The sequence below is a fragment of the Cynara cardunculus genome, assembly GCF_001531365.2.
Source record: "Cynara cardunculus var. scolymus isolate 2C chromosome LG 11, CcrdV1, whole genome shotgun sequence".
NCBI lineage: Eukaryota > Viridiplantae > Streptophyta > Magnoliopsida > Asterales > Asteraceae > Cynara > Cynara cardunculus.
This window is the reverse complement of record NC_037538.1, coordinates 3241445-3267354: the sequence shown is the minus strand read 5'-3', so window position 1 is coordinate 3267354 and position 25910 is coordinate 3241445. Positions and strand designations below refer to the sequence as shown.

The 25910-nt window shown below is 34.6% G+C and overlaps 4 protein-coding genes and 1 non-coding gene across 5 annotated transcripts; 4 read left to right on the top strand and 1 right to left on the bottom strand.

Moving 5' to 3' along the window:
- The first annotated feature begins 3954 nt into the window (after window positions 1–3954).
- On the top strand, window positions 3955–7187 carry LOC112521197 (serine carboxypeptidase-like). The gene is made up of 7 exons (XM_025129910.1): window positions 3955–4347; window positions 4861–5029; window positions 5224–5343; window positions 5430–5724; window positions 5833–5921; window positions 6000–6261; window positions 6704–7187. Exons 1-7 carry the CDS (start codon window positions 4004–4006, stop codon window positions 6958–6960), a joined length of 1536 nt encoding a protein of 511 aa, XP_024985678.1. The 5' UTR covers window positions 3955–4003; the 3' UTR covers window positions 6961–7187.
- A 529-nt stretch (window positions 7188–7716) lies between these two features.
- On the top strand, window positions 7717–7789 carry TRNAF-GAA. The gene has a single exon. It is a non-coding gene; the product is annotated as a tRNA-Phe (tRNA).
- Window positions 7790–7831: 42 nt separating this feature from the next.
- On the top strand, window positions 7832–10589 carry LOC112521179 (protein-lysine methyltransferase METTL21D). The gene is made up of 10 exons (XM_025129890.1): window positions 7832–7922; window positions 8269–8328; window positions 8466–8532; window positions 8617–8682; window positions 8926–9019; window positions 9282–9398; window positions 9683–9783; window positions 9880–9954; window positions 10024–10116; window positions 10203–10589. Exons 2-10 carry the CDS (start codon window positions 8315–8317, stop codon window positions 10458–10460), a joined length of 885 nt encoding a protein of 294 aa, XP_024985658.1. The 5' UTR covers window positions 7832–7922; window positions 8269–8314; the 3' UTR covers window positions 10461–10589.
- A 17-nt stretch (window positions 10590–10606) lies between these two features.
- LOC112521178 (alpha-L-fucosidase 1) lies at window positions 10607–12461 on the bottom strand. Its single transcript, XM_025129888.1, has 3 exons — window positions 11851–12461; window positions 11533–11769; window positions 10607–11449 (listed from the first exon to the last, which is right to left on the bottom strand). Exons 1-3 carry the CDS (start codon window positions 12441–12443, stop codon window positions 10681–10683), a joined length of 1599 nt encoding a protein of 532 aa, XP_024985656.1. The 5' UTR covers window positions 12444–12461; the 3' UTR covers window positions 10607–10680.
- An 11258-nt stretch (window positions 12462–23719) lies between these two features.
- On the top strand, window positions 23720–25678 carry LOC112521861 (transcription factor RAX2-like). The gene is made up of 3 exons (XM_025130855.1): window positions 23720–23863; window positions 23974–24103; window positions 24660–25678. The coding sequence occupies exons 1-3, from the start codon at window positions 23728–23730 to the stop codon at window positions 25492–25494; spliced, it is 1101 nt and encodes a 366-aa protein (XP_024986623.1). The 5' UTR covers window positions 23720–23727; the 3' UTR covers window positions 25495–25678.
- The last annotated feature ends 232 nt before the right edge of the window (window positions 25679–25910 follow it).

Sequence of the window (25910 nt, the reverse complement as noted above, 5' to 3'; positions counted from 1 at the left end):
AAAACTCCTATTTAACATGCTAATAGATGATGATGCTGACCGGAAATATAAGATATATGTAAATCTAGTTTCTATTTAAAAGTCGAAAAATTTTAAATTACAAAAAATTGTAGAACATTTTTGCTACATAATTTGATGATTTTAAAAGCACGGGTAGGGATGTAAACGATACGAGACAACTTGCGAGCTACTCGAGATCGACTCGGTCAAAGATCGGTCAACATTCGACTCGACATATTAACGAGTCGAGTCAAGATACCCAATACTTGACTCGAAAAGCTCGTGAGATACTCGATTATCTTATATATAATTAGTTTTAAAACATAATAAGCTTTTATGATAAAATTTGTAAAATATAAATAATAAAAATGTCTTATATTTTTAGATATTTAAACAAAATTGTAGATTTTTTAATTATAAAAATTAATCAATTATTTTTTATTAAAATCACAATTGAAAAAATGTTAGTGAAATTGTTTCACATTGGAAGAGAGATGGTAAAGGAAAGGAGAAAAGATGTTATAAGAAGATAGAGACATGAATGAAATTTCTAACTTTGTCTTTTGATGATGAAGTTTTAAGTTAAACTCTTTAATAAGTAAAGAGATATGATGATTTCATTCAAAATGAGTACATGTTTACGAATAGAATCACATGTGTTTAAAGCCAAGTTACCATGTAGTTAAGGCTACGACCCAACGCTCTCAAAGAAGGTTTACGGTTGGACACGGGCTCAGGTGTAATAAGCATGACTCTTTGTTTTTGTTATACAAGTATTAAAAGATTTGTCTTAGACCCGTTTTTAAAATATGTCATATTGAAGTATGATACGAATCTTAATTTAATAAATTTCAAGAAAAGAAAACCCCACTGAATCAAGAAATTTAGAGGTTGTTTGTTTACCTCTTAATAGTTTCATTAAGAGACAACATCTGAATCATTAAGAGGTGAATCTTGTTTGACAAAAAAAAGACTATCTCTTAATGATTCTAAAACCCTCTGAATGATTTTGTATCCTAAGCCTCCGCCTCCCTTAACCATTAAGCGCCATGATTTCATTGTAAACAATTATATTTCATTTTGCACTATATCATGAAAGTCTCTTAATCATTCTGCACCAAATCATTCAACAATTGCCAAACAACAATTGCTATAATTTTGGGTATCACAAATCAGAAAAGGAAAAACCCATGTATTTAGTTGCTATAATTGAAACCTAATTGGGATTCATATCACAAATGGAAAAACCCACTAAACCAAGGAATTTCAAGAAAATGAGGTACAAACCAATTGGAGGTAACAACGATTTCATATCAAAAATGGAAATTCCAACAAAAATATCGTATTTTTCAACCAACGCCTTTCTTAATGGTAGCGTGTATCTATAAAAAATGGAAAAATTTGACTACCGTTTCTTCTCCATTTTTCGAGCTGGGAGACCATGAAGGAGGAGGACAGGGGAGCGTCTTTGAGGTGGCGTGTGTTTTGTTTCGACGGGTTTGGGTTTCACAAGGATATGAAAGGAAAAACGATGGCTGAATGGAAAGGACATCCCCTACTCAACTAAGCGAATAAGCCCTCATTTATTTTATTAAGCTACAACCAAACAACTCTGTGTGAAACGACGCCTCCTACTCAGCTGAGCGAATAAGCCCTTAGTTATTTTATTAAGCTACAACCAAACAACTCCGTATGACTAACTACCGAATAAGTCATAAACCCCATACAACCCGTTAAACCACTACCGAACAACTAACATCAACATTGGAGAGACCAAAAAGAACCTTTTTTTTGACTTGAAATATATTATTTACACATTGCATACAACTACAACAGCGTTGTACAACTTTGATATAATAAAACACATTAATAACGACAACGATAGAAACAAAGCTTCTATTTAATTATTTTAATAAATTGGCCATATAAAATAACATCTTCATTTAAAAATTCTAAAAACTATTTATTCATAATGAATATCATAAATCTTTATCTATTCATAATAAACATAATGAAATGAATTATATTTCATGTAAATAATATTCATAAATATTTATCATAACCGAAAGAAAATATAAATTTCCTTAATCATTTTTCATTTACTACGTCCAAAATTTTGTTTTCTTAGTTAAATTAGAAGAAAATGACCCATGAATAAAACACATTAAGGAACATTAGTTCGACATACATAAACAAAGCTCGGTTTCTTCGTTGCAAATTTAATAAGCCAACCGTCTTGTAAATATATTAAAAGCATTTCATATCACAACAACGATCGGATATTTTTTTATAACAAAGACAATTAAGAAGGATGATAAAATCAATTCGGGTGTGAATTAATCATACCATCTACCGAAAGATTTACTTCAAGATTGTAAGCAGAGGCTACAATCACGACTTACCATAAGATGTAGTTTCGATGAATCTTGAGCACAAGATATATTCAAATTCACTCGTATTTTTACAAGGATTACGATTTATATTTAAATAGACTAGAAGGGTACTCGCGCAATGCAGCGAGATACATCTTGATTTTAATATTTCATTTTATTTTTTATCTCAGTCGATGTTATAGTATGATCTTACGTGATTTTGAAAAACGATGATGTTTTTATTTTTTAATAAAATATAAAATTAAAGATATCATAAAATTTTGACAAAAATATATCAATATTAGTATCAAATTAACTATTTAAAATTCTTATTTTTTGTGTTATTTTTTTATCAATTTTTTATTATAATTTAATTTAGGTCGAAGTAATTTATATTTGGTTTAATAATATAATTTTCTTATAAATATAATAATTAATTATTTTGTTAGAACTCGATGATTATCCTAATTATGTTTAGATTTTTTATATTTTAAAATGAGATGTTTATCCTCTATTTGATTATGTGTATCTCTAGTTAGTTATCTATACTATATTATAAAGCATTTGATAAAAACTCTTAAAAACCACTTTTTATGCGTAAAGTACTGTTTATTAATGCATATTACTTAAAACTCAATATTGCAAGTAGACTGTGCGTAAGTACAACTTATTAAAGCTTCATATCTGAATTCGTGTAACTAACTGCAGATAAACATAATCAAATACAATATAAATATATCATTTTAAATATAAAAAATCTAAAATTTAATTAGGATAATCATTGAGTTCTAAGATAATACTTAATTATTATCTATTAAAATGTTTATATTATTAAACCAAAAATAAATAATTTCGTTATCAAACTTAAATTAAATTATAATAAAAAAATAAATTAAAGAAATTACATACAAATGAGAACTTTTAAATAGTTGATTTGGTATTAACATTGATATATTTTTTTTCAAATTTTGATGATATCTTCAAATATATATTTTATTCAAAAATAAAATCATTAATGATTTCTTAAAAACATATAAAATCGTATTATAACATCGACATAAACAAATAATAAAATATAACATTAAAAACGAGATGTGTCTCGCTGCATTGCGCGAGTACTCTTCTAGTACAAATTTAAACATGAAGTTTTAATAAGTTGTACTTATGTATAATTTACCTATAATCTTGAATTTAAGTAATATGCATCAATATGCAGTACTTCATGTATAAAATATGGTTTTTAAGAGTTTTTGTCAAATGCTTTATAATATAGTATAGAGATGGAGTTTACAAATCAATTTCAACCTTTGATTTATATGATTTGTAACATTTCACAATTTAATTTATATTTAAAACTCTATCTAATTAAAACATATTATATAATAATTTTATTTAAAATTCAAATAGTTGTTACCGAAAAATTCGAATAGAAGTGACTTCTACTTTTCACACACACACCCAAACTATGTGTGTAGTGTGTGAAACCCTTTCCACACTCCAATCCATGAATAACAACAAACTGCAAGCCAATCAAAGTTATCAAACACTATATATACACATACATACATGTATACATCATGCCCCCACACCCACGCACCAAAAACTACCTTCTGTCTTCTATCTCTACAATCATGCCCCCTCTTCCTCCTCAGATTCTCTATCTCCTTCCTCTTCTTCTTCTTCTCTTCATTTCTTCATCTTCTGCAAGAACCAATCCATCTTCATTTCATCATTCCAAATCTTTGGTAAAAACAAGCCATCAACTCATCAGGGACCTCAATTTGCATCCAAATCTTGATGTTAACATCGTTAAATCCTACACCAATTCTTCTTATCTTGACCTCGACAAAGTTACGCAATCTGGGATCGTCGAGAAACGGTTATCTCTCTCGGTTCTTGGTGATTCTGGTGCCACTGTTCATGATCTTGCTCAACATGCTGGATATTATCGCATCGAACATACGGTTGATGCCCGGTTTGTATTCGTTTCCATCATCTTTCAATCTAAAAACAACATATTTAACGTCCAAAATGTGATCTTTACGCAATTAAACTGTGTACTAGTTCAAGAACAATACACTTGTTTATGGGTATTATGTGAATTATTTAAAGATGTCTACTTTTGGAAGATAAACCTACCTTTAGCTAGAAAATATCTTGACGATTAGGAAAAAGTTGGAATATTGGGTGGGAAAGTTGACTAACCCTTTATTCTATTAATAGATGTTCTTTTCTTTTTATTAAACCGGACCTGTTATACGAGCCGACTAATTTTAGGGCTATCATCTGTTTTGCGGGTAGCCCAGAGTCATCGCATTTGAACCTCCGTGGCCACAAGGGGATTTTTTGGATTCGAACCAGGAACCTCGAGACACTTTTGACTTTTGGAGTCTAAACTCAAACCAATCGGAAACCAAAAGCCTTTTGGTTAATTAATAGATGTTCTTTGTTTTCTATAATCTTTTCATGACCAAATGATATTGTGCAGGATGTTCTATTTCTTCTTTGAATCAAGAAAGGCTAAAACTGATCCAGTAGTTATATGGCTAACTGGAGGACCAGGGTGCAGCAGTGAATTGGCTCTCTTCTATGAAAATGGCCCTTTTAAGGTTACCAACAACCTGTCTCTTGTCTGGAACGATTATGGCTGGGATAAGGTTAGTTGGCTCTAAAACCTGCAACGTATCCGTTAGACTTGGATCATTAATTTCGTCTGTATGTGTTGGGACATTCTTTCTGTTCTTGAGACACTAAAACGTACAAAATCGAGTTTATAGCACTTTTGAACAGACAATATCTGCGTCCTACGAATGTGTTGATGATGCTCACAAGTTAGTTTTCATGATCACAGGTTTCAAACTTGATATATGTTGATCAACCAACCGGAACCGGTTTCAGTTACAGTTCTAGTGATCAAGACATCCGCCACGATGAAACTGGCGTGAGCAACGATCTTTACTTCTTCTTGCAGGTTCGTGAATCGAATTCGTAGATTTCATTTACTGGGAATCAAGTTCAAATAGGATTGATCTTGAAATCTTTACGATGAGTTAACAGGCGTTCTTCAAAGCGCACCCGGATTACGTCAACAATGATTTCTACATTACCGGAGAATCATATGCAGGACACTACATTCCGGCTTTCGCTGCTCGGGTTAACCAGGGGAACAAAAACAAAGAAGGGATTCACATAAACTTGAAGGGTTTTGGGATTGGCAACGGGCTTACGGATCCTGCAATTCAGTATAAAGCATACACCGATTACGCTTTGGCGAATGACCTGATTTCGCAATCAGATTACAGCCAAATAAACCAACAAATCCCAGATTGTGAAGCGGCAATCAAAGAATGTGGTAAGCATATTGATATGCATTCTTTCCACCACCGTTATGGCACTCATTTCTTCCTTTTTAGCTATCATATCTTCCTCTTATACCCTAATTTGAGTCTTTTGTCTCCAGGTACAACAGGTACAACCTCATGCGGAACCGCGTTGCAAACTTGTCAGCAAATTTTGGAGGATATCCTGTATATAGCGGGCAACATAAATGTACGAACAAACTATATTAATGAGCTGAAAAACACAATAAAATTCAAGCCTAATTGTACTGTGTTTGTCTATTGGCAGTACTATGATATTAGGAAGCAATGTGAGGGGAGTTTGTGCTATGATTTCTCAAACATGGAAGATTTTCTGGGCCAATCATCGGTAAAAACAGCATTAGGCGTACCAAGCGACATAGATTTTGTTTCGTGTAGTGAGACAGTGCACGAGGCGATGCTCGATGACTGGATGAGAGATCTTGAAGTTGGGATTCCAGCACTTTTGGAGGAGGGTATCGAGTTGCTCGTATATGCTGGCGAATACGACCTTATCTGCAACTGGGTTGGTAAGTTTTTGCTTAATTTTGAGCCTTATGACATAAAGAAACCATTATCCCATTCTTAAACTAAACCAAACTAAAAAACCCGTTATATCCCACTTGGAATGAAGTATGATCTTGAAGTTTTTGCCATTTTTAGACTAAACGAAACTAAACGAACCCATTTATATCCCACTCGAAATGAAGTAGGATCTTGAAGTTTTTGCCATTTTAAACTAAACGAACCCATTATATTCCACTCGGAATGAAGTATATATTGGATCTTGAAGTTTTTGCCATTTCTAGACTAAACGAACCCATTAGATCCCATTTGAAATGAAGTATGATCTTGAAGTTTTTGCCATTTTAAACTAAACCGAACTAAAGGAACCCATTATATCCCACTTGGAACGAAGTACGATCTTGAAGCTTTGGCCATTTTCATCGAGCAAAATTGAGTAATTTGCAGGGAATTCGAGATGGGTTGATGCTATGGCGTGGTCTGGACAGAAAGATTTCGTTGCAGCTTCTAATGTTTCATTTACAGTAGACGGGAAAGAAGCTGGAATTCTAAAAAACCACGGGCCGCTTACGTTCCTTAAGGTTCATAACGCTGGACACATGGTTCCTATGGATCAACCAAGTGCTGCATTACAGATGCTACAGCTTTGGACAACAGGAAAACTTACTCCACCAAACAAAAAGGGCAAGGTCACTCTACCATGATCACCTTCTTGATCAAAAAGATATATAGCCACCAAAAAGCCATCAAATTTACGAAAGATTCTTCCATGTAATTGTTCAAAGGGTTTACTCTTTATTGCATATTGTTCTTGTGATATAAAGAAAGATTGAAAGAGTCGAGATTTACTTGTAACTACACAGCAACTGATTTCAGATTGAAGTAACAGTGTTTATGTATATGAAAAGAAACAGAAAGGCTTTCATAATCTTGAAAAGCACGTACCTTTGCAGAGAAGTAGTGGGTTTTTTTTCATTTCCTACATCCACCTTCGTTGATAACACACAGTCTTTGGAGAGTTTGTCAAAATGTGCCATGAGTTTAAAGCATGGTTGCAGGAGCCAACCCCACTGATACAAATTAAACGGCTGTTTGATTGGTTCTTCAATTAATTTATTTGTATAAAAAGGTTTTCTTCATAGATGAAAGAAGCTTGTTTTCTAATTGGGAGGGTAGGTTTTGAAAAAGCTTAACTTTCTGTATGAATCTCCCTATATCCACTAAAGCACAGTGTATAGCTAAATGAATAAGCTGAATATTAATGCGCAAGAATCTTTTCCCACGTTGATATCAGAAAGTATGCATCTAGACGTTAAAGAAGGAAACCACCAGGAAAAGAAAAATTGAAGCTTGGTTGATCAGTTTCCATGGCGGTTGGCACTGATAGGAAGAAACGTTTCATGGAATGAGGAAAGAAATTTGAAGAATCATAAAGATCAATCCAATAGAGTTAACATCAAGCGGGGATAGCTCAGTTGGGAGAGCGTCAGACTGAAGATCTGAAGGTCGCGTGTTCGATCCACGCTCACCGCAAATATTTATTCATTTTTTCCCATCGACTTAATGGACGAAACTGGTAAACCCACAAATCTTTTTAGGAATACTTCGTACTCAACTTGAAATTGCCGCTCGTCATTCAAATTTCCCGACGTTCTTCATACTTGAGGTAATTTTTTTTTCTAACGTTCCGTTTAATTCGTTCAGTGTTTTAACAGACTCATAATCACTAATCACTATCTGTTTAATCATCTCTCTCTAAGAGAAAAAACCCTAGAAACCCCAAATTTGCTTGATTCGTGTTGTTCTTCGAACCTAACACCATCAAATTGAGTGTATTCGACATCAATGCTGTTACCTACATCACTCTCAATTCATCAATGGTTCCAAAATTTGTTCCGCGTACAAGGATTTGCCAGTATCGGGACAGAAAAGTTGGGAGATAAATTCAGTAATTAGATGGATTTTTATGACCTAATCTTTGTAGCATTTACTGACTTTGTATCCTATTGCAGTCTAATTTCATACTAATTAGCGTCTTCCCACCACTGCAAATCTTCCATGGACGCCGACAGGTAACAGTTGCTATTGCCAACAATTCTTTCCCACAAAACATTTTTTTACCAATTTCCCTGATTCCTTTTGCATTCTCATCGATTTGATCTTATAAATAGTGGGTACTATGCTTAAAGTTATAGTTTTGGGTTTCTAGGTTGAATTCACCACATACCTCAGCTGTTCTATTTGAAGTTCTGGGCTATCAGCTGCAATTTTCTCAGGTATTTGAATGCCTAATGCACTTGTTCCACATTTGAATGTGTTCGGCTTTACAGCTTGTTAAGATTTGTTTGTTCCTTTCTTAGGATCCAAATTCTAAGCATTTAGGGACAACAGTGTGGGATGCGTCAATGGTATTGGTTAAGTATCTGGTAAACATTTGTCATCCCTTTTATGAGCTAGTACAATATTGTTGTCTAGATTCAAATCCGTTTCTATCCGCTAACCACAAGTTTGGATTCAATGTTAAATTAATCAAGTTTGTGTCAATTGTATTTGGGTAGTTATTGATTTGTGAATCCCTTGCTAAATTCTTGATCTCTTAAGGGTAGGTTCTTGGACAAATGTATGCTTATCGACGAACTGCTGACTTAATTCTTTTTCTTACACGATAGGAAAAAAATTGCAGGAAAGGGAGGTTTAGTCCATCGAAACTAAAAGGCAAACGCGTTATTGAACTTGGGGCAGGTTGTGGAGTTGCAGGGTTTGGTGAGTGTTGCTTCCTTCTTACAGTTGTTTAACTTTGTGTTTGATATGTCAAACATGTAAAATACAAGTAAATGAATCTTATGAACTTTGATTAGTTTATTTGTACTGATTTTAACATCCAAGTAGGTTTATCTGACTTCGAATTGTTCTAAAAAGATATAATAAACGCAAGACATCCCCAAAAGAAGCCGGTAATCAGACAGGAGTATAAATCTCTTGTTTGTCGAATTCTTAGTGATGGGTTTTTATTCTTATTCTATAGGCATGGCATTGCTTGGATGTGATGTTGTTTCCACCGATCAAGTTGAGGTCTTGCCTCTTCTGATGCGAAATGTTGATCGTAATACTTCCAGGATCATGCAGATGAACCCTGATGCAGGTTCTTGAATCTTTGATTCTTTTTCATTCATTTTGTCTCCTTAGGCAGTATTTGGTTCTATTAGGTGCGTCTTGTACGCAGATGGACTGGAGTGGATGGGAATTTGATATGATTAGTTTAGTAATTTACCAATTTTCTTTCATCTCCCCTGTTTTTCATCTGTCCTGCCCATTGTACCAAATGCAACCTTAAAGAACTTGATTGTGTAATTAGCATATGTAGTTGTTAATCACTGATACGGATGCCCTTAACTGAGCTAAAACTGGGATGTCATGTTTTCACAGATTCGATTGGATCCATTACGGCTGCAGAGCTCAGCTGGGGTAACGAGGATCATACAAGGGCACTTGATCCACCGTTTGATTACATTATTGGCACTGATGTTGTATGTTTGCCTGAAACCAGAGTTTGTTTTAATGTTTAGCTGCTTCATCTTTACAAAAGATCAGTTATGTGACAATTCTTATCTTTGTGTTACAAGGTGTATGCAGAACATCTCTTGGAGCCATTGCTGCAGACAATGCTTGCATTATCGGGACCAAAAACCATGATTCTGGTATCACTTAACAACATATACTCACTCAACTCATTCATTGTTGTGGACTTACCAGTATATTTCTTGCAGATTGGTTATGAAATCCGTTCAACAAATGTTCATGAACAGATGCTTCAGTTATGGAAGACTCATTTTGAGGTGAAAATAGTGCCCAAATTGAAGGTATACCATATCAATAACCATGATTTTACAACTACATTCATCATATGTTCTTCCTCATCAAGAAACTGATCAAGTTTACTCCATAGATGGATATCAAATACCAGCATCCAAGCATACAACTTTACATGATGAGGTTAAAGATCCCAGAAGGAAATACAAATCATGATCCCATAATCGAAAGTGGTACCAATGAAAAGACTGAAGACGATACCATCAGCAGAGTCGAAGGTGAAGCTGATAATGTGTTACCAACAGAATCCCATCAGGGAAATCTCAGCGACTGGGAAGCAAGAAGATACGGATCCATGGCTGCTCGGCTTCTTCGAGACATCAAGATAACTTGATACGCTGCTGCTTCAAACACGGTTTTTTCTTTTCAAACTCTACTAAATCCAAAAGTGTTTCCACAATGAATGCTGCATTTCAGGTTTTACTCTGATATGCAAATAACAGGATAAATCTGGATTTCCCACAGAATCTGCTAATGTATGTTGAAAATGTTGCCACTTTTTATTTACTCAGATTATACATACAATTAATAGGATGAAATTACATTGAGAGAGACTATGATGAAGAAATATGAGTGTGATTATATGCGATTTGATGCAGAACTTGACTGGCATTGAAGTAAGAATGAGAGCTCGAGTTTCTCATAGTGCTCCCAATTATAGAAACTGTATCAACGTAAACTCCCAGATAAGCAATCAACGGATCTGATCTGGACTCGTCGATGACGAGCCTTAGGCTCTGAGTTTTGACGCCTGGGAACCGTAATAGCCTTCGGTATCCCACCGTTGTCCCACTCAAAACTTCGCACCATTTTCCGTCTTCATTTACAACGTCTACGTGAAACTTAGCAATCCTCTGCCCCATTTGAATTGGTTCTTGCAGTTGTATAACATTAAAACTCACTGATTCTTGAAAATCTAGATATATTTCCCAGTGAGATTGATTGATATTAGGAGCCCAGTAAGTAAAAATACCGTCATCCAGTATAGAACTGGCCGTGAACCGTGTATTATTATGCCCACCTCGCGTGCTGCTAGCAGAAACTACAGCTTCTTTGGCTAGACTACGCGAAAAAATGGAGTTTTTGAGCTTAGAAAATTCTCCAAGGACCTTTACATCTTCTTCAGATATGAGACCTGAAGAATTTGGTGGCACGTTTAGTAGCAAAAGACAGTTTCGCCCTACCGAATTATAGTACAATTCAAGCAGGTTAGCTGCAGATTTAGGAACCTCAGATGCATGCCAAAACCAGCCAGGCCGGATGGAAACATCACATTCGGATGGTACCCAATCGTGTCCTAACCGATCCCCGTTTTGAGAGTACCTGTTAACAATCAATCAAACCATTCAGATACCAACTAAGTACAAGTCTCCAACTTAGTTAGTTTTGAGTTAAACAGGGCTAACGTCGGATCAGTGGCACCAATGGCGGCATTGCTCCGATTGAAAAGCGACCAACTAGTGGTGGGTGCACAACCAGCCTCGTCGCCAACCCATCTGACGTCTGGACCGGCATCGGAGAATATGACCGATTCAGGCTGCAGCTGGTGGATCATGCTGAACCAATTCTCGAACAAATACTCCATGTATTTCTCTCCTTCCCCTTTAGCACCATCTAGCCATACTTCCTTTATATTCCCATATCTGTTAATTAACAGTGCACTAATCGAGATCACACAAAAGAAACAAGAAAGAAAATCAAGAAATCTTGAAAGTTTTGATTACCTGGTGAGTAATTCAGTCATTTGAGCCAAATAGTGTTCATTGTACTCTAGGGTTTTCCCGTAACTAGGTTCGTGTCTATCCCATGGAGAAAGATAAAGACCCAATTGGATCTCAGCTTTTTGAGCAGCTTTAGCCAATTCACCCACCACATCACCATTCCCATTTCTCCATGGACTCGATTTCACCGAGTAATCTGTGTAATCGGAGGGCCATAAACAAAAGCCATCATGGTGTTTGGCTGTTAAGATGACCCGAGGAAACCCGTTTTCCTTGGCAACGGTGACCCATTGGGTAGCGTTTAGGGCAGTGGGATTGAAGACGGAGGGGTCGTCGTGGCCGCTGCCCCATTCGCTGTCGGTGAAAGTGTTGGGTCCGAAATGGAGGAAGAGTGCCATGTCGGATAGCTGCCATGAGAGCTGCTGTGAAGTGGGAAAGGGTAAGATTGGAATTGGTGGAGGTTTGGGGAAAGAAATGGCGACGATGGAGTGAGAGAGGAGGAAGAAGATGATGAAGATTAACGGGTATGTTGAAATGGATCGGGTAATCGGGTTGGGGAGATGACGATGATGATGATAAAGTTTTTTGATCTCCATTGTTGAGTTGTGGAAGGGAAGGAAGATGAGTTTGACTAACAAGTGGTAGGGGTCCTAGGAGAAGCCATGATCCATCACCTTTATTTGTACGCAAGTACAAATTGTTTACTCCGAAATTAATGAAGGGGGTGTTTGAGATTGTTTATTTTAGGAGTTTTTTGATTTATTTTAGTTTGATATCGGTAATAAGTTAAATGTTAGTGTTTGGATGAGGAAAAATAAAATTGTTTATTACCGGCTAAAACTGTTTATACTGGTGTCAAACCGGTAATAAACATTTTTTGATAAGTTAATCTTTCCTGACTTATGAAGAACTGTTTATTACCGGTTTACCATTATAACCATGTTTTATTAATGTTTGTTAATTATATTTTAAAAATTCAAATAAGTCAATAATGTGGAAGAATGTCATTTTTTGTCATTATACATATATAAGCAAAATTTGTCAAACACTAAAAAACAACTTATCAACTTATAGCTTTTTGGTACCGTTATAAGCTAATCCAAACACTTTTTATAAAACTCCAGTTTGATACCACATAAGTTAATCAAGCATTTTTACAAAAAAACATAAGTTGTTTTAAGGGAAAAGTACAATAAAAACCAATGAACTTTCTTGTTTGGAATGATTAAGTCCTTGAACTTTTTTTTGGAACAAATAAGTCCTTGGACTTTCCAAAACATGTTAAATAAGTCCTTGAACATTCCAAAATATGTTAAATAAGTCATTGGACAATTTTTGGAACAAATAAGTCCTTGGACATTCCAAAAAATGTTAAATAAGTCATTGGACAATTTTTGGAACAAATAAGTCTTTGAACAATCCAAAACATGTTAAATAACTTTTTGAAAAAAATAAAGTGGTAAAATAGTGAAAAAAATCCGGGAAAAAAACCCAATGAACATTCATATTTTGAACAATTAAGCCCCTAAATATTTTTTCAACCAAAAAGTATTTAGATCTATAAAATTAAACAAATATAACAAAAAAGTACTTACATTTACAAAAAAATAATTACCATTTTAACTAGTTGTACAAGTCATAAGAATGTATCCAACATGTTCTATAAAAGTTCAAGAAATTATTTAACATGTTTTGGATTGTTCAAGGACTTATTTAACATATTTTAGAATGTCCAAGGACTTATTTGTGCCAAAAAATTGTCCAATGACTTATTTAACATATTTTGGAAAGTTCAAGGACTTATTTGTTCCAAAAAAAAGTTCAAGAACTTAATCATTCCAAACAAGAAAGTTCATTGGTTTTTATTGTACTTTTCCCTTGTTTTAAATAAACAATCCCAAACACCCCTAAAATAGTCATTTTATCCGTTGGTCTTACTTTTTAGCCATTTATTTATAAAGTTTATCAAAATAGTCCTAGGTTTACAATTTTAATTTTCTTATGGGCCTGGGTGAAAGATATAATTGTTTTTCGCGTATCTGAGTGATAAATGTAATTTTATTTATGGATCTGGGTGAAAATGTAATTTTTTTACAGATAGGGATAGAAAGTGTAATTTTTTTAGCTGGTCCTTTATATGACTGAACCAGGCTGAACCAATTCTCGAATAAATATTCCATGTGTTTCTCTCCTTCCCCTTTAGCACCATCTAAGCCATACTTCCTTTATATTCCCATATCTGTTAATTAACAGTGCACTAATTGAGATCACACAAAAGAAACAAGAAAGAAAATCAAGAAATCTTGAAAGTTATGATTATCTAGTTAGCAATTCAGTCATTTGAGCCAATTATTGTTCATTGTACTCTAGGGTTTTCCCGTAACTAGGTTCGTGTCTATCCCATGGACAAAGATAAAGACCCAATTGGATCTCAGCTTCAGCCAATTCACCCACCACTCATCATTTCTATTTCTCCATGACCCGTTTTCCTTGGCAACAGTGACCCATTGGGTAACGTTTAAGGCAGTGGGGTTGAAGACTGAAGGATCGACGAAGCTGGTGCCCCATTCGATGTCGGAGAAAGTGTTTAATTTGTATGTTGAAATGGATCGGCTAATCGGGTTTAGGAATTGATGATGATCAAGATTTTTGATCTCCATTGCTGATATGTGGAAGGGAATTAAGCAAGATGAGTTTGGCCAAGATGGGATCAAAAGTGGTAGGTGTAGACATTAGAGCATCTCCAATGTCTACGGCTGATCATCCTCTCGTAACGTAGGCTTAACGATTCTAGAACCATCAATCATCGTTGAACTCGTAACTTACAAACGTATGCTTATTGGTTCTGGATCCGTTTGTAACTCCGTTGGAAATATTACCCGATAGACTCCTCGGTGATAAATAGTCTTATTTGTGCAATTCCAAATGTGAAGAAAGTTTGCAAATCTTATTGGTGAAACTAACTGCTTGAAATTTAACAGATTTTTTGATTTCAAACTCGTGCTAGTTGATGCAAGTCGTTTTACAAACGAAAAGACTAAAATCAAATGCATTTGGGGTACTCTCTCAACTCCAAAAAAACACTGAATCAAGGAATATGAACCATAAAAGAAAACGCTTACTAAACCGATCAAAAGAATGCCAGTTACAATACCTATTATCCGAAAAGGAATTCTTCCAATACTGCAATTGGTGCATTGATCTTTACAACGTTAATGCTTTTTGCTGGTTGGTTTCGTTATCATAAAGTTGCTCCAAAACTAGCTTGGTTTCAAGATGTAGAATCTACGTTGAGTTACTTTATTGCTTAGTCTAACTCTTATGGAAGCTTCAACAATTTATGGTCTAGTTGTACATTAACACTTTTATTTTACGAATCCTACTTGAAACAAGAGACCTAACCTTTGATGTAAATCATCTCACCTGCAATTCAATCAATTGGGGGTAAAATTCATTATATGAGGTATGACTATTAAAAGAGAAAGAAGTTCACAACCCGTAGGCCTTCTACCTCCACGCGGCATTGCTCCGTCAGGCTTTCGCCCATTGTGAAAAATTCCCCATTGCTGCCACCCGTAGGAGTCTTGGTCGTGTCTCAGTCCCAGTGTAGCTGGTGAGGCATTAGTCGTATCACGAAAGACTTTCCCACCGCTACCACCGTAGCAGCATATATACCGCCCGAAATAGGATGATCATGATTAATACCCAATTTTTTATACTTTTTTTTGCCACATAATTTCCAACTCACCAAATTAACTACTTATAAGAAACTCCACAATGGTGGTTATTATAAGAACTTTTTGTGTGGGTCCCATGTATCTATACTATATTATATTTGACAAAAAACTTTTAAAAACCATTTTTTTATACATAAGGTATTGTTTATTGATGCATATTATTTAAAATTCAACATTACAAATAAATTATGTGCAAGTACAATTTATAAAAGCTTTATTTTTGAATCCATGTAACAAACTACATATAAAATAATCAAATACAAAATAAACATCTCATTTTAAATATAAAAAATCTAAAATATAATTAAGATAATTATTGAGTTTTTAACAGATACTTAATTATATGGACAGAGAAAAAGAATAAATGAAAAATTAAAATCGAGATGTATCTCGACTCATTGCGCGAGTACCCTTTTAATTTTTATAAACATTAATAATTATATAAAAACTAATAAAATATCGTAAAAAATCAAAAGAACTAAAATGTCATTTCACGCAAACTCTAAGAGACGTTTACCAAATGCTTACTCGGGTAAGTGAACACCAAGTCACATTACCTTACCGGATGAATATAGTGATCAAGAATCTTACCCGATAAAAGCGAAACAAGAATCAAGAGTCTTACCCGTTAAGTGAGGGCGACGACTCTTATCACGGTAAACGCTTACCAGGTAAATTATTACATACAATATTGTTTTGGTAGACTAAATCTTACGCGATAAGTTAATGGTAATGTTGAATTTTACCGATAAGCACTTACCGGGTAAATGTTTGATAAACGACCCCTAAGATAAGAATCAAGGTTTTTGTATAAGAATTCTCTACAATATTAATTTCTATAGAAACCTTAGGTGGCGTTTGGTTCGCAGATTCTGGAGGAATCTGAAGGAATTGGAATGTTGAATTCCTTTGACCAGATTCATTTCCTTCGTTTGGTTCATTCTTTTCAGCGGAAGGAATCTTCAGATTCCTATGAATTCCATAGATAAAGGATTTTAACATTCCTTAGCAACTACATGGTATTTTGATGGAATGGAATCTCTATCATCATTATACCAAATATGTCCTTAACCTAATATACTATAATCTCATAAAACTCAATATGACCATCGTCGACCACCTCTCGACCACTATTGATCTGAACCACAACCGACTACCACCACCGACTACCACCTATCTAAACCACCACTGACTACCATCGATCTGAACCATCGCCGACCACCTCCACCGATCTGAACCACCGTCGACCACCTCCACCGATCTGAACCACTGCGACCACCACCACCGATCTGAACCACCGCCGACCACCACCACCGATCTGAACCACCACCACCACCACCGACTACCACCGATATGAACCACCGCCGACCACCACCACCGCCGACTACCACCGATCTGAACCACCACCGACCACCATTGATACAAACCATCGCCGATCACCACCACCGACTACCACCCATCTGAACCATCGCCGTTCTGAGCCACCGTCAATCTGAACCACCGCCGATAACCGCCATCTGAACCACCATGGACCACCACCGATCTAAACAACGCTGACCACCACCACCACAACCACCACCACCAACTACCACCGATCTGAACCATCATCGACCACCACCACCGACTACCACCGATATGATCCATCATCGATCTGAACCACATTTGACCATTGTCACCTGAACCACAACGGACCACCATCGATCTATATCACTACCAACCACCGACGACTACAATTGATCTGAATCACTATCGGACACCGCTGATCACCACCGATTTGAACAACCACCGCCGCCACCGCCTATCTGAACCACCGCTAACCACCTCCATCTGAACCGTTGCGGACCACCAACGATTTGAATCATTTTGGACCACTGCCATTTGAACCACTGTGGACCACCATCGATCTGAACCACCGTCGACCACCGTCGATTTAGTAACGTTGTTTGACTTATGATTATATTTGGGTTGTGTATTTTATATTGTTTTACATATTAAATAATTATTTTATTGAAGTATTTTTAGTTTTAAAAAAATTAAAATTTTCAAAAAGGGCATTTTGGTCATTTATCAAAATTTTATTCCAATTCTAAAGCTACATTTTGTGAACCAAACAGAAAGATTATAATTCCTTAATAGATTTCATTCCAAATTCTGCCAACCAAACAGGTGGTCAAACTTGACAATATTCCATTCTAATTCCTTCAAAGTCAAATTCTTTTAACATATTTCATTCAATCCAAAAACATTTTGCGAACCAAACGCCACCTTATTCTTTCCTCATAATAAATTATCAATAAATAAACCATTTTTTTATATTTAAAATAAATTGATTTCATCCGAGAAATTTATCTAACAAATTAACATTATAAAATGGGATTTAACGTTTCATGAACCCTCTCTCGTAATAGGCCCAATGTAATGGGCTTCTAAGACCATGGGCCGGAGCAGCAAATCTTAACAAACAAATAACCAAAAAATCATTTTACAAAATACAAACTAAAAAATTGGGGTCTTATTTTTAAATGACATCGCTTCGAGTCCTGTAAGATTACTAGAAATTTGTTTGGGTGTTTTCCAGAGCCTCCGAGATTAGTCGAGATGCACGTAAGTTAGCCTAAACATCCACGGTTAAAAAGATACAAAGTTAGAGGTGTGGTTTGTTGATGATTTCATTCGAATATAGATGTTAGTCTTATATCAATTTCTCCTTGATATATGTTGTGACTTGAGGCTCCGTTCTCTTTTGAAAAGTAATATAATAGGGATCTATGTGTTTTTCATATTATATCAGAGATAAAGTCTACCACGCACTACAACAAAATTGATTTTACAAAAAACGGCTAAAACGTATATGCGTTCTAAAAAATTATTTTATAGGACTAAGCCAAAAATCGTCGTAACTAAAAGTGTTACAATAAGTTTATATGATGTTTTTAGACGTTTTAACAAATTATTTGAAGATGTTTTTAGAATAAAGTTTGTATTAACTATTTTATATGACATTATTCGAAAAAATGTTTTATAAACACAAATATTTGTGTGTGTGACTGTGTGTGTAAATATATATATATATATATATATATATATATATATATATATATATAATGAATTGTGTTTGTCTTGGAGGAATGAAAGAATGCATGAAGTAAAATGGGAAGGGGGGAAGATGAATACCGTAAAAGGAAAATGGAGAAATGTATGGATAAAGAAGGGGGCAATGGTGAGGGGTTCGTGTGACCAGAGCCAGGGCTAAGGGGCTAAGGGCTAATTGGAGGAGTAGCTAGGTAGGGTTATAGGGCCAATGGGGCAGGAGCCGCCTGTGGTCTGAATCTTCTTGGGTCTGGGTCCTTTGTGACGTGATCAACACGCTTCTCACGCAATTTCAACGTCATCATTGTATTTGTATCTTGTCATTTCCCTCCTCTTATACTTATCGTATCACACGAACTCCTTTTTTTTCTTTATTATTTGGGTTTTTTTTATATGTTTTCAATTTACACAAAACATCAACAAATAAGAAACATGATTGGGGATCCGACTCATTCAATCTGAACGGGGATAGGGATTCTTTGCTAAAACGGGTCTTAGGATCGGGGATCCTTGGTAGACTCAAACTAACATATATTTTTCATAGAGTTTAATTGGAAACGGGATGTTAATCCGCAAACCCGCTAGGACCGGGGATTACAAAACCCGCCTCATCTCCACTTCGTTGCCATGCCTATTTGGAAAAAGTCAGCTTGTTCATTTACCAAGTGAACTATATGTCAAGTGCAAGAACTCCCTAAAATGATTGCTTATTATTGAGAAATAATATTTTATTATTCTCACTATTAAGAATGTTTGAACTTAAAAGTTTAATCGAGAAATAATATTTTACTAAAGGGTTGTTTGTTTACCTTTTAATAGTTTCATTAAGAGACAGCATCTGAATCATTAAAAGGTGAATCTTGTTTGACAAAAAAAATGACTGTCTCTTAATGGTTTTAAAAACATCTGAATGATTTTATATCCTAAGCATCCCTTAACCATTAAGTATCTTGATTTCATTGTAAACAATTATCAAACAATTATATTCCATTTTGCACTATATCATATTAACTGTTTTTTACACCAAACATGATTCTCCTACAATGACACCGATGGTTAAACATGATGTCAGTTCTCGTTAATGTCAAAGAACAAGAAACCGTGATAAAATTTTAACGGGTTTAATATTTTCTAGTTGCCCTTTCCGACAATAAAGATTTCTTATAAACTAGATTATTCTAGAATCATTTACCGAGTCAAAGATAATGAAACCAAACTTTTCCCTCTATTATTTAAATTTTAATTCGGATCAATTATCGTTGATTATAAGAACATCATCAAATCTTTATATCGTTTTTTTATCGTTGAGCAAAGATGACAACGTCGTTTACCAGTTAATGGTATGTAAGTTTATATCAGTTATGCGAATAAAGATTATGTGCAAGTTGTAAACTCATAATCAGATCTAAATTCAAACCGAACAACTAAAATCCTTACAAATCCTTTTCGATCTTCTGAAAATTGTGTTTTACGATGCATATATTAATTTCTAGTAACAATATTATATTATTAAGTGAAATAAACCTTAAATATGTTGTTAAAAATAACCCCTAACCAATTAAAAATACGAAAAGGATATATTTATTAAATGTCGGGTTGTTATCATATTAGATTACTGACGTAATAGTACTTTATGTACGTAACCAACATATATAAAAAAATTACAATATATTGACTATGCATTAATTAAGAGTCAATGGAAGTTATGAATAATTAATTTGTATACTTAATACGTAAGAAAAGATTAAAAATTACTATAAAACCTTTGGTCTAATGGTATCGTAGTCTTGACTTCTTAGGAGGTCATGTGTTCAAACTTCACCAAAGATGAGAAAAATGTATGAATTTATTTGTTGCATTTGTCGTATATAAATATTATATATTTATATATAGAAATTAGAAATTAAATACTATTAATGCAAATATATATATATATATATATAAGATTCTCAATTATAGCGTTTGGTTTCTTTATATTGGCCGCCTATTTTTCTATTACGTAGTATCTTTGTTGATGGTGTATACAATGACGATATTCACCATGATTATAATATAAAACAAAAAGAAACTGATATCGAAATAATTACTGAATAAAGATCATCGTGTATTTAAACGTAACGTAAAGTTCACGATTAACAATAAAATGGTATCTAAGCATCAAGTTAGATGCGTAATGGGGCTAGGCTTGTAAGCTAGAAGAAGCTAACTATATATATAGCCTCATATTCGTATAAAGATGCATAAAAATGGTTTTTTAGGTTCGGTCTAGTTTGGAAGAGTTTGGTCATCTAGGAACCGAATCGATCCTTAAGCTACAAAGTATGACCGATATAAACCTGATGATCATTCACAAAATATTTATGTTGCCTTTGCTGAAGTGAAAGTCAAGATGTTTTGCTGAGCGATTTTATTGCTTCTGAAGAAGCAATTCATCTCTGATATTGTCATTGCAATGTGGAATTTCCTCGCACTGTAAGTAGATTGTCCGTATTTTTTGCTTTATGTTTTTGGTTTTCCGTCAACAACAACGAGATTGTAATTTCTCCAGATTGAAATTTCCATCCATGATTTGAGAAAATATCAGTATTTTTTTCGGTCTCGATTCATTTATCACTCTTCTTCTGTACCTCACAAATTCAATTCCCCCTTTTCTTTGCTTAGCATGTACCCACAAGTTAAGGAGAGAGATCCCAAAGTGAAGAGAGTTAACTATGTCCTTGAAGTTGAACCATATCTTAAATTTGGAAGGTGATGTATACAATTTTTTTTTATTAACTTAGATATCCAACCTGCTATACGAGCTTACTAATCCCAGAACAATCACTTGCTTTGCAAGTGATGTATACATTAACAATTGACTTTTTACAAATTAAGTCAAACTATCTATTATTTGAAGTGAACAATTAATCATGGTGTATATGGATATGAAAGTATAATTGTGCAATGATCGCCTTTAATTCATTCTAAACTTTGAATTAGCAGAAAATTTAAACAAAAAACGAGGAAATAGTACTCGACTTTTGCTAAATACCAACTATGCATATTATTAATTATGTTTATACAACCACTATACACTAGACCTCCCAAAGTAGGGATCACATCTAGTTCAAGAACTAGTAGCAACACAACAACACAAGGTGAGTTATGTGTCAATTTCTTAAATTGAGGTGTGCACTATTTAATGTTTTTACCTAGCATGTAATTTTGATGTACATGCATGGCATTCCTATTGTTTAGGAGGTGTTTGGGATTCCTTATAAAAACAACTTATTGATTTATTTCAGTGTGACATCGGTAATAAGCACTTTTGAGTGTTTGGATAAACAGTTTATACTGGTGTCAAACCGGTAATAAAAAGTTTTTGAATGAGTTAAACAATTCTAACTTATAATAAGTTGATAAAAACTTTTGTAGAAAATGATAAGTTGTTTCAGATAAGCAATGCTAAACACCTCCTTAGTATGCAAGCATGATGGCTTGATGTTGTTGTGACGAGCGAAGCGTAGGAGGATCGGTATGATGTGTATATATTCCCTTAGTACTTGGTGTGCCAACATGATATGCGTATTAATGTGTCCAACTAATTCAGCTAGGCAATTGCAAGCCAACCTTTTTTTTCTAGTTATAGATTACATTTGTCTCACTCTCAAAATGTCACCTTTGCATTTTTATAGTACAAGATGACTCTCCTTCAATAACTTATGGATATAGTTAAAAGTTTCTTTTATTTAATTTGGAATGTCCAAGGACTTATTTGTTCCAAAAAAAAAGTCCAAGGACTTAATCATTCCAAACAAGAAAGTCCATTGGTTTTTATTGTACTTTTCCCATAATTTTATTAAATTATATATATATATATATATATATATATATAGAGAGAGAGAGAGAGAGAGAGAGAGAGAGAAAGAGAGAGAGAGAGATTTGGGATCATGTGAGACCAAGGGTTTTTCGTGAGATCCGTAAGGCTAATTATTAACTCTTGGATTAGATCTACAATCTGAACATTAATAATCACAAAATTGCCACGAGACTTCTCAATAATCACAAAATTGCCACCATGCGACTTTAGACCATTAAATCATTAACTTATAAAGTTGATCAATGAAAATAAATTGGTCTTACGGGTCTCACGAAAAACTCTTGGTCTCACTTGAACCCAATCATATATATATATATATATATGAAGTGAAAGTTAGTATTTTATGAAGCAATTAATTAACATATGTTGTTGAAAGTGAGACAAATGAAAGATTGAGTATTTTATTGCCATAAAATTATAGGTTTGTTAATTAATCACATAGACTTTATGTTCTTAAATACGAAGCTAGAAGGTAGATGGGTTGGAAATTTCTATAACCACTACCACCAACATATATATATATATATATATAGGGTATATTTCTTTTACAACCTTGTGCATTTGTACAACCTTTGCAACCCAATTAATTAAGATATTTATAGAAATGATTGGAGTTAATTTATTATGTTTTGAATATTTATGGAATATGAGTAGAGTTTATTAATTATGATTAATATTTTATATTAGGAAACAATTAATTGATTAAAAATTGAATGGTTGAGATGAGGGTTGTATAGGGTGTAGGAATGGCAAAGGGTGTAGAATAACATCCCTCTATATATATATATATATACATGTATATGTATATATACATAGGGAAAAATTCAAACGAGAACACTTTAATTTTACGAGATCGTAAGAACATTTTTTTACTATAGACAATCACATATGATATTATTATTTCATCATATATGATACACATATTCTCGTTTGATCCTGACTTATATACATATTATATATATGTATATATATATATTATATGCTTTTTGAGTTTGACTTGTCTTACCATGTTGTTTATTAAATCTTTTCTGTACTGACTTCTATTCATTACAAAGTCTCTCCCTCCATAAAAGGCCAAGTAGCAAACCCACCAAACAAATTTGTCCATTCACTCAAGGGGGGAGAGAGAGAGAGAGAGATTGTTTCTTCTTGAAGAAAAACCAACCAAGTGAGACACATAAGAGAGAGAGAGAGATGGGGAGAGCCCCTTGTTGTGACAAAGCAAGTGTGAAGAAAGGGCCATGGTCTCCTGAAGAAGATGCAAAACTCAAAGACTTCATTGAGAAATTTGGTACTGGTGGTAACTGGATTGCTCTCCCTCAAAAAGCTGGTAATTAAACCTCTCATCTCTCTCTCTCTCTCTCTCTCTAAATGTATGTATTTCTTGGAAGATCGAGACCAAAGGGTTTCTAATGGAGTTGAGCTTAATTATTAATTCAGGTCTCAAAAGATGTGGGAAGAGTTGCAGGTTGAGATGGCTAAACTATCTCAGACCCAATATCAGGCATGGTGAATTCTCTGATGATGAAGACAGGATCATCTGCAGCTTGTATGCTACAATTGGTAGCAGGTTCATTTCAACTTCATCTTGGATCTTCGTCTTTTTGCAATTTCTGTGCTCACAATACACACACACACACATATATATATATATATGTATATATACATATGACTACTCCCACTGAAATGCATATATAGATCTCTCTGCACTTTATTATTCCTCAATTATCATCTGTTTTAATTGCATGACGGTAAATACTTTTTTATGAACAAGAAACCATTAAGTCAGGTCAAACACACACACTGTTTGAAAACATCTCACCATGTGGAGACCTAATTAAGATAATAACACGTATGAGAGAGAGAGAGAGAGAGAGAGAGAAAGAAAAAGAGGGTTTGAGTTTCATAGAAAATGATTGATCAATAATCTTTTAAAAAAAGATTCTGCAACATCTTGACAACCAGGGGTGCATGCATGCCAAGATCTCATGGATCTGTAATCATGAACTGATTCTTTCTTTTTGTGCAGTTAGTTAGTTGTTAGAATTGTGTTTGTTTGATTATGGAAAGATTGATAATTGCTATGTAATTTAATGTTGAGTTTCTTTCCAAAAATGTATATGCAGATGGTCGGTAATAGCAGCTCAGCTACCGGGAAGAACTGACAATGATATCAAGAATTATTGGAACACTAAACTGAAGAAGAAGCTGTTGACTATGCTTCCCTCACTTCAAGAAAAACCAACTCTTTTTCCATCTATGCCCTTCCAACCACCATATGATGATCATCATCATCATACATCAGACCACTTCTTGACTACTTCATCATCATTCTACACCAATTATACCCCTAACTTTATGAGTGTTGACACCACTTCCAACTCTCTCCTTGTTCAAGATAATGATCATGTTAATGTTGCCAATCTCTCATCACCACCACCACCACCACCACCTGAAAACCATTTGATCAGTTTGCTGGGCAACAACACCATTGATGTTAATGAAAACTCTTATAATAGTTATCTAGGGTTTCAAGATGACCATCAGAGCATGTGCAACAGTCCAATGCAGGAATGCTACCATCCTGTATCCGCCATGAAAGAAGGCATGCTCATGTTTGGAGGTGGTGCAACTTGTTCTTCATCTGAAGGTGGGAGCTGCATGAGCCAAATCAGTCATGGGAATTACAACAAAGATCATCATCAGAAGCAGCAGTATCAGATCAAACAAGAAGACCAAATAACTCTTCAAGAACAGGTTCTTGGAGATCAAACTCAAAGCCTGCAGGGTTTCATAATCAATCAGAAGCCAAAAGAGTACATGATCAAGAACCATGTAAGTCCATTGAACAATGATCTTGAGGAAGTCAAGCAACTCAACTTCAACAGCTACATGTTCCATGATGGTGATGAAAGCAAGACAACACATTATCAGAAGGGGATGTGCTCCTATTATTACTGATCATTAGATTAATCAATTCAAAAATTTGTTGTAATTAAGTGGTAATTCAGACAAGATGATCGGGTAGGTTATGATTTTGAAAGGGCATTGAGGGTGTTTTCTGGTTCAGATGAGAGACTTTGACACAGTTTCTTGGGGTTTGTGTTGAGATCTGTACTTGATGGTGGAAATCAATGGAAAACTACTAAAAAAATGAAGTTCTTTTCTTTCCATTCATTTGTTTTATGACACTACGGGGCTGTTTGGCAGTTGCTGAATGATTTAGTGCAGAATAGTTAAGAGGTCAGAATGGTTAAAGAGGGTCAGAATGGTTAAGTGCTGAATAAAATAATGTTGTTTGGTAACTGTTCTCTGAATGACAATAAATTACCATTTTAACCCTCATCTAATAAAAACCCATTATTCGTATTCGATTC

Bases quoted from the DNA above. Each gene is read 5' to 3' on its own strand.
- LOC112521179 (XM_025129890.1), top strand. The intron at 8,533-8,616 runs GTATTTGAATGC...TTCCTTTCTTAG, and splicing joins ATCAGCTGCAATTTTCTCAG to GATCCAAATTCTAAGCATTT. The intron at 9,020-9,281 runs GTGAGTGTTGCT...CTTATTCTATAG, and splicing joins TTGTGGAGTTGCAGGGTTTG to GCATGGCATTGCTTGGATGT.
- LOC112521178 (XM_025129888.1), bottom strand. From the start codon at position 12,443: ATGGAGATCAAAAAACTTTATCATCATCATCGTCATCTCCCCAACCCG. The intron at 11,770-11,850 runs GTAATCAAAACT...GTTAATTAACAG, and splicing joins ATGACTGAATTACTCACCAG to ATATGGGAATATAAAGGAAG. The intron at 11,450-11,532 runs GTTAGCCCTGTT...GATTGTTAACAG, and splicing joins ATTGGTGCCACTGATCCGAC to GTACTCTCAAAACGGGGATC.
- LOC112521197 (XM_025129910.1), top strand. From the start codon at position 4,004: ATGCCCCCTCTTCCTCCTCAGATTCTCTATCTCCTTCCTCTTCTTCTT. The intron at 5,030-5,223 runs GTTAGTTGGCTC...TCATGATCACAG, and splicing joins ACGATTATGGCTGGGATAAG to GTTTCAAACTTGATATATGT. The intron at 6,262-6,703 runs GTAAGTTTTTGC...AGTAATTTGCAG, and splicing joins CCTTATCTGCAACTGGGTTG to GGAATTCGAGATGGGTTGAT.
- LOC112521861 (XM_025130855.1), top strand. From the start codon at position 23,728: ATGGGGAGAGCCCCTTGTTGTGACAAAGCAAGTGTGAAGAAAGGGCCA. The intron at 23,864-23,973 runs GTAATTAAACCT...TTATTAATTCAG, and splicing joins TGCTCTCCCTCAAAAAGCTG to GTCTCAAAAGATGTGGGAAG. The intron at 24,104-24,659 runs GTTCATTTCAAC...ATGTATATGCAG, and splicing joins TATGCTACAATTGGTAGCAG to ATGGTCGGTAATAGCAGCTC.